Source organism: Lactuca virosa, chromosome 4, assembly GCF_052849685.1.
Source record: "Lactuca virosa cultivar CGN04683 chromosome 4, Lactuca_virosa_CGN04683_v6, whole genome shotgun sequence".
NCBI classification, from domain to species: Eukaryota; Viridiplantae; Streptophyta; class Magnoliopsida; order Asterales; family Asteraceae; genus Lactuca; species Lactuca virosa.
The window spans coordinates 17,511,701-17,520,171 of NC_136429.1; the positions used below are offsets into that span (position 1 = coordinate 17,511,701).

The following is an 8,471-nucleotide window of genomic DNA, read 5'->3' on the forward strand; positions in this document are numbered from 1 at the left end:
TGTTGTTCGGAGGGATAAACTTGTTTTTGCTACATCTTCAAAAGACAATTGTTTTAAAACATTAACAAAGAAAATCATAACTCAAAACATTAGCGTAATATGCAACATCTATCCACTGGGCACTCTCAATCCACCACCTAGCAACGCGCTCCTGCGCAGTAGGCTGCAACAACTCGTTGGGGGGACGTTGCATAAAAAACAATATATAAAGGTTAATCGTAAGTTATTTATGTCATATCAAATTATAAATTATAAGGTAGACTAAACTACATACATTAGTAACATCGAGAATACGTTCACAATCAGGTACATGCAAACGCCTCATCCTAGGGCATGCAACTGCTCAAGGGATAACACCCGATATATGGGAACCATCAATACTACTGTTGGGAAATGTCTCGAAGATCCAAATCTACAAAATTAAGATGTTAAACAACTTACCAAGTTAACAAAGTTACAATACTTGTTGGTTAAAAACTCTTATTAAACATAGTGTACATACCTTAAATGCATAGACAAATCTCCGTAGAGTATATATGTGTCTACTGTCGATTCATGCCGCATTTGGGTTCAAATGGTCCTAAATCTTATCAAGCACAGTACACAGTTGTTTGTAAGTGAAATCCCATATCAATCTGCCCCATGGGTACCTATGTAAAAAAATTACACTTAATAAGGATATCTATTATTTTGATATAATGTGGGTAAAAAATTGTTATACCTGTTAAACTCCTGTAAATTAGATATGAGTGCCATACGCTCATTAGTAACTGGCTGTCGTGGGTATTTCCCCAAAAATCCTTGCTCTAGCATATACAGTAGGGAGACTCTCACCACATCTTCATTGCTTAATTGATGAAGCGAGTTATTGAACACGTTCGTAAGGTCATCCATACTCACCGAACGTGAAAGCGGCACAAATGGAAACACACATTCTTTGAATGTTGTAAAACCAGAACTGGGATGGAAATAATCCCCGAACTGCAAGCCGGTGACCAAGCATAATGCTTTCCTCTCAAAGCAAACCTGATAGTCGCCAACCATAAATAGAAGCTCTTCTAGGTCAACTGGATCAAAAGTAGTAACTTCCTTGCACATAAGATAGTGGCATAGTAAAGGGTCACATTCGACACCCATCGGTATGTTCACGTAATCACCAAAACATGATTGCCTAAACATCGCCACACAAACTGGTCGGTTTTGTATGCGCGCCATGATTTCGCATCCAAGTTCAGATCAGGAGGTTGTAGTAACAATCGTTGTTTATGTTCTATCGTGCTACAATCAAAAGGACTATTAATTAGGGATTGTATGTATGTTCCGGAGCGGAATTATGGTTTTTGATTGTATTCCAGAATTAGGGTTTTTTATTGTATTCCAGAATTAGGATTTGTGTATGTATGTTACGGAATCCGAAAATCGGGTATGGTATTCCGGACCATAAAGTCTGCACCAAAAATCCAGACCCAGTTCATTGTATTTCGGACATCATTTTCGGATTCCGGGCTTGATTTTCGGATTCCGGACACGTTCCGGACTAGCAAAAATTAGGGTTTTTGATTACAATGTATCATGTAGCATAAATGTATAAGTCTATGTAATCCTATAATTGTGTTAATAAAATTAAAATTCACAGAAAACCCTATAATACATATATAATTGCGTAAACTAATTTTTTTTAACGTATAATAAAGAATATATGTATTTAATTAGAAATAAATTTGAAACTTACAAATAAAAACTGCATTTATTCACTATCGGGACACATTTTCTGTTGTATAGAGGTGTCCGAAATGAGATGTCGAAGTGTAGTCCAAAACAAGGATGTCGAAGTGTAGTCCGAAACAGGTTAAATGGTATTTATAGGTGAACTAGATTACCGGGTCAGAATTTTGTACCCGTTTAACCGAATTTGAAATCGGGTCCAGAACAACCCATTCCAGACCAAGCAGTCATTTTGCAAAAAAAAAATGTTATTTTAGAAAAGAACAACATAAAAAAAATAGTTAGATTACTCAATTTCCCTAAAAACAAAGGTTATCTTTGTTTCTATTTAAACCTGCACTTTTTAATTAAAAAATTGATTAAAAAATGTCATTTACTTAAAATGAGAAATTATAATAATATTTTAGAATGGTTCTAAATATTTTTATTAGTGTTCATCATTTAAAAACAATTTATAAATAATCATTTATAAAAGAAAATAACCTATAAATCACTAATAATCAACAATAAAGTTAAATTTGGATTGGTTGATTAGCTCAGTAGAATAGCCTTAAAAACTAACAAAACTAAAATTAAAAAAAATAATTACTGTGAGGATTATTATAGATAACAATGACAAATTTATTGAAGGAAAATTGAGTATTTTAATCATTTTTGGGTACCTTTTTTAAAAATAATCTATTTAAATTGTTTTTATCCGGAATGGGTCATTCCAGAAACAATTTCGGAATCCATATATGTTGGGCCGACCCATCAAGTATCCTCCGGAATGCCCATTCTGGAGTAACAGGAGTAACAGTACGTATTCCAGACTTCCATTTTGAAATTCATTTTCCGGAATATATTACGAAAAAATCTGGATCGCGATTTCATTTCGTATCTCGATTTACAAACACATTCCGACTTTCCGATTCCGATCTTCGACTCATTCTCCGATTCCGATCTCGCTTTACAAACACATCCAGAATGGACTGACCACGTTCCGAAGTAGCCATTTATGATGACCGTGCATTACGACCAACCCAATACTACTTTAGTTGTTTATATAATGCTATTATACATCGGAAACTAGTGTTCCGGAACAAAAAATTGCATTCCGGAATGCCACGTAATACGAGGAACCGGTCCGGAACACGAAGCACGTCTACAGAATGTCCATAACATGATCCAGAATGGTCGTCGTTGTTCGTTCCGGAGTTGCGAGACTATTACACTATCAACCCAAAGTTTTCTATTATAACAAGTTCTTTATTTGCAACACGACATGATTTTTGATGCATCCATTACACTGTCTTATAAACCCAAACTCGGTGCGGATATTCTTGCGGCAATCAAAGATAAACCGACATGCGAGACTATTCTGAAATTCATGTTTTGGGAGGTAGTTAGACATTCCTAAGGTAGATAAGGATCATTTATTTCTACATTACATGTTTTTCCACGAAGTTATCACAGACACTAAAAGCAAGGTAGAGGAAATGGTGTTTGAGATTGAGGGTTACGAGTTGTCTTTCGAGAAGAAAGAATTTTGTCTAGTCACCAGTTTCCGCTTTGGAGACTATTGATAAGTGTATTTTATGAATGTATTAAATTGTTATAAATTTGTTGAATTGATGTATAATTGCCCAAGAATGTCACTACTTTGATGAGTTGTTGAACTTCATATGCAGGTCAATATATAGTGCTAAAGTGGGCGGAACCCGCAATAAAAACGAGCAAAATGAAGCTAACAAGCGTGGGAGACGAATTGCTAAAGGAATGAAGAAAAATGGTGCTGAGAAATTTGACCACTCTTCAATGGTTAGATCATATCTCAATATCTTGAGCTCCGATTGACATGAATAAAGAAGTTCTGGAAACTAGACAAAATTTCTTACAACTTTCATGTTTTGCGTTTTTACTGATTCTACCGTTTTCATCACCAAAAAGGGGCACCAAAGATGAAGGACGTCCTAGAACGCGTCTAAGACGCCCCCTAGGACGCCTACCCGTTTTAGGCCATTTTCAAGTGCAAATACTACCCGAAGCATGAGTAGGTGTGAAAGGTATTAGAGGCCTATACTACCCGAAGCACATGACTCGTACTTGGATCAGGAAGAGTCACAAGGTTACTAAGACACTAGTAGTTGAGTTTTTTTTTTTGTCAGTTTCCATCATTACCTACGTATGGTGATGACTAGCAAATGTTTTTTGTTCATACCCTAGTGGTCATAAGCAATCAAGTCCGATTTAGATAAGTCTGAGATGTGAATTGATTGGTTTTGGGAACCACGTCCTATGTAATAACCGACTTTATTTGGGGGATTGAAGAAGGAGATGAGCGAGATGATCGGAGGAAGTATTGCAACCTTCGTTAAGGCTAGGCAGACAGTGGCTAGAAATGCTACTTGTTACGATGTGGTTGTACCACATTATAACACGAAGGAATGTGTTTTCATGATAAGAGTTTGACTCGTAGAGACATGAGTCTAGTTCGATTATGCATATGTTGCATTGTGCAATGGAAGGTCGTCGGAGTGTGACCATTCGACATGTTACTATATTCAAAGTAAAGACCTTATATAGGGTTGAGTCTATGAACCAGTTTGAGAAGGAGATGGATCCTCCAATGAAGATCGAGTTGTAACTTGAATGTTCGAAGTAAAGGTCCAACAGAGAACGAATAATAGATGTAGGCTCAAGCACCTCCATCAGCTAATAAGCCCAAGAGTTTGACACTCGTTTGGCAAGTCATAAGAGTTGTGGTTGTTGTAGAAAAAATGAAAGGATACGAGAGGATGTTTGTTGTGCGTTTGTGTTTATATATTTCAGAAGTGGTCATAATGATCTATTGGAGCGCAACATGTTTGGTCGTCCGGAAAAGAGGAAGAGAAAATATAGAGTTCATCAAACCGTTGTTGTTGCTAGTATTTAATTAGTAAAACTCTCTTATACCGTTTGGTGCGTGTGTATGATGGTAGACGACTTTTTGCTTGTCTTAGTCTTGATCAGAACGTGATTGTGATATATGACAAGATTACTTGTTGTGGGCACAAGCAATGGTACTGCACTGAAGGTGTTAAAGTCATTAATATGACAATCAAGAGCTTCTTTCAAGAAAGATAATCATCAATCACAGAGACATAGCCAACTTGGGTTTTGATTGGTTGTGGGTAGCTGCATGTAAGGGTTCAAACCCAAGTGGGGGAGACCCAACCACTAATGCAAAGGTGTGAAAGGCAACTCAACTTCGGATTCGACATCATTGCTCTTTTCACGAAGGATGCTTTGGGTTGGATTTGGAACTGGTGCAATATTCCTCCGCCACCTTTCAATTCGGTGAGTGAGTTTGTCCAATTTGCTACCCAATGGGTCGATGTGCGAAAAAATGAAAATTTCTCATTGCCATCATTTATGGCTTCTTATGGTGTGGATGGAGAGCTAGAAATGATAAAATTTTCAACAATGTTCGAATCTCCACGATGGTTTTAGCAGATAACATTCTCACACATGTGTTTAGTTGGGTTAAATATAAGGGTAATTATGGTGATTGTAATTATGGAGATTGGTGTTGTAACCCCTTTGACATTTTGTAATTGTGATGTTTTGTTCTTTTTTTTTTTGCTCTGTCTTTTCCTTTAAAGGCAGTAGTTAATATATTTCCAACAGTTCCAAAAAAACTATATCATTTTATTAATATCAATAATATATATTTCAGATTAAATGGTTTCGAAAGTTATATGTATCTACTTTAATAAATAAAAGTATTTTTATGTCACACTCTCATTCATTTCATCAAATGTTATTTTGTAGTTATTTTAAATTTATTTTTTTCCACATGTCATTTTATGGTTTTTTTTCCATTTTATTACTCCATAGTATTTAAATGTAATAACTGTAATAAATGTAATTGTAACATCCCGATTTCCCGATATCAGTTTAAAGTTCCTAGAGTCATGTTTTAAAGGAGACTCGACGAGTTGATAGGCTAACTCGTCGAGTAGAGACCAGATCAGCCGCGTGGGTTTTAGACCCCACTCGACGAGTTGGAGGACCCGACTCGACGAGTAGGTAATGGAAAGTGAAAACCCTAATTTTTAGGGTTTGCATCCTATTTAAAGGTCCTTAACCTTCCTCCTCAGCCTCCTTTGTCACCTTCACGTCCAGAGAAACCCTAATAGCTAACTATCCTCCATTCTTGAGTGTGTGAAACCAAAAGAGAGTGTTTTGGAGCATTTCTTAAGGAGTTAAGAGCTTGGAACAAGGAAGAGATTGTTGATCCAGCCTTTCCAATGTTGTGGCAGCAAGATTGAGGTATAAAGCTACCACCTTTACATTTCATTGCTTAGATCTCCCTTTTTGTAAAGGAAATGGCCATTTCTAGAGCAAGATGGGGTCACATCCGGGTTTGAGCTTGTCACAAGGGCATAGTTTCAGATCTTGACTTCTCAAGCCCTTATGGACATAAAGCCTCAAGCTTTATGAAGCTTTAGCCCTCCTTCATGTCCAAAACCTTCCCCTAATGTTAGTTATGAATGTTTTAGCTTTATAGAACCTTGCATGCACGTAAAGTTAACAACTTTACGTGATAACAACACCCTAGGAGCTTAGATATACTATTTGGAGCAGCTTAAAATCGTCTGAATGAGTGATGGACTGAAGGGACTCGACGAGTTGCATGGTCAACTCGACGAGTCGGTTGAAGAATTGTCCATATTGGCTTTGCATGGACTTGGCGAGTCAGTAAGAAGACTCGACGAGTCAGTTAGGGTTCTTCCCGACATTTGGACACGCATGGACTCGACGAGTTGGTTGGAAACTCGGCGAGTCAACTATGGTTTTTATGGTTTCTGAGTTTAAAAGGAACTTGACGAGTCGGTAAGCTGCACTCGACGAGTCGGGTCAACATGGACTGTTGACCTTAACCGTTGACTTTGACTTTGACCAAGGGTTGACCAGTTGGACTTTTAAGGGTATTTTGGTAATTTGGGATTCTGATGAACTTGGTCCTTTGGAGGTTATAGGTGGTCGAGTTTGCGATAGTGATTCGGGAGTTGGATTTTATCACTACAGTCGGCATTGCAAGGTGAGTTATCCTCACTTACTCAAGGGTCTATGGCACCAAGGCCGACCCTTTTGATTTGTTATTTGGAATTGTTACTGTTGTGATATGTTAGCCCGGCATCCTGGTAGATAGGATGGTAATATGTTAGTATGATCTTTTAGATCGGTATCCTGGTAGATAGGATGTGGTTATGCTTAGAGACATGTAGTTGGTCTGACTGTCTGTATATTGTTAGGTGATTACCTGTTATATGTGCACATGCTTATTATGGTAGTTGAGGGTATTCCATCCCGAGGATGAGTGGACCCTAGTACGTGGTCTTTATAGACCGTTATATGATTATATGATATAGGTGCACAGGTTTGATTGTATGTGGGCATTCCAACCCGATGGTTGTGGGCCGAGAGTATTCCATCCCGATGGATGATTGGACTCATAGTATGTGGGCATTCCAACCCGATGGTTGTGGGCCGAGAGTATTCCATCTCGATGGATGATTGGACTCGTAGTATGTTGGCATTCCAACCCGATGGTTGTGGGTCGAGAGTATTCCATCCCGGTGGATGATTAGACTCGTAGTATGTGCGTATTCCAACCTGATGGTTGTGGGCCGAGAGTATTCCATCCCGATGGATGATTGGACTCGTAGTATGTGGGCATTCCAACCCGATGGTTGTGGGCCGAGAGTATTCCATCCCGATGGATGATTAGACTCGTAGTATGTGGGCATTCCAACCCAATGGTTGAGGGCGTGGGGTATTCCAACCTGATGGTTGATTCGACCCATAGTATGTTGTTTGTTACTATATGTGTATTGTTGTGTGTATGGGTATTTTGGGGGTAACCCACTAAGCCTTCGAGCTTACGTTTATCGATTATTGTTTCAGGTATAACGGATGACCGCAGGAAGGCGAAGGCGTGACCGTACACTTCCTCGATTTATGACTATGATTTCTGGGAACTCTGATGTTTAAACTATTTTGAAAACAAATTGTAATAAGTGAATGGTTTTGAATGCTTTAAAAAGTTTTAAATTAGCTTGAATTTTATGGATGTTACAAGTTGGTATCAGAGCCTCGGTTTGAGTGAATTGGAGGAACACTCGTGTGAATCCAGTCTCAAACTAAGGAAAATATTTTCAAAATGATTTTAAAATGGTTTTGAAAATGAGAAAAGGAGGATGCAGAGTGTACGATCAGCCGGAGCCAGTAAGTAGACCCCAAAATACCATACAGTTATTTGATATTGTGATATGTTAGAACAACATGCTAGTACTAGGCTAGGGATCTTCAGGAATTGCATGATAGAATTGTCTGATTATATGATGCCGGCTAGCCTAGGGTTTTCCTTATATGAGATTGACATCATTACTGTAGTTGCTTAGTGTATGCATCACGACCATACATAATTAAGATCTTATAGCCTGAGAATGTTTGGTTGGACCTTATTTCCTGTTCTTGTATGATGAAGGGCATAGGGTAGGATCAGGTATTCGAAAGTCTATAGGGTCCAACGTTATGTATGAATAACATACACTAGTGCTGCAGGGTTGGTGGAAGTTTCATGGATGGATGGGTTGTTTGGATGAGTCTGCCGGTTATGAGATATTTAGCCTTCCTTTAGGAGTGAGGATTGAGCGCTCGCTATGTTATGTATGTTGTTAGGGCATTGTGATGATACTTGAGACAAATATGGGTAGGTG

The 8,471-nt window shown here is 38.2% G+C and overlaps 1 protein-coding gene across 1 annotated transcript; it reads right to left on the reverse strand.

The window, feature by feature from the left end:
- Window positions 1-580: 580 nt before the first annotated feature.
- Window positions 581-1,215, reverse strand: LOC145104152 (uncharacterized). The gene is made up of 2 exons (XM_079041432.1): window positions 722-1,215; window positions 581-650 (listed from the first exon to the last, which is right to left on the reverse strand). The coding sequence occupies exons 1-2, from the start codon at window positions 1,213-1,215 to the stop codon at window positions 581-583; spliced, it is 564 nt and encodes a 187-aa protein (XP_078897558.1).
- Between the last annotated feature and the right edge of the window lie 7,256 nt (window positions 1,216-8,471).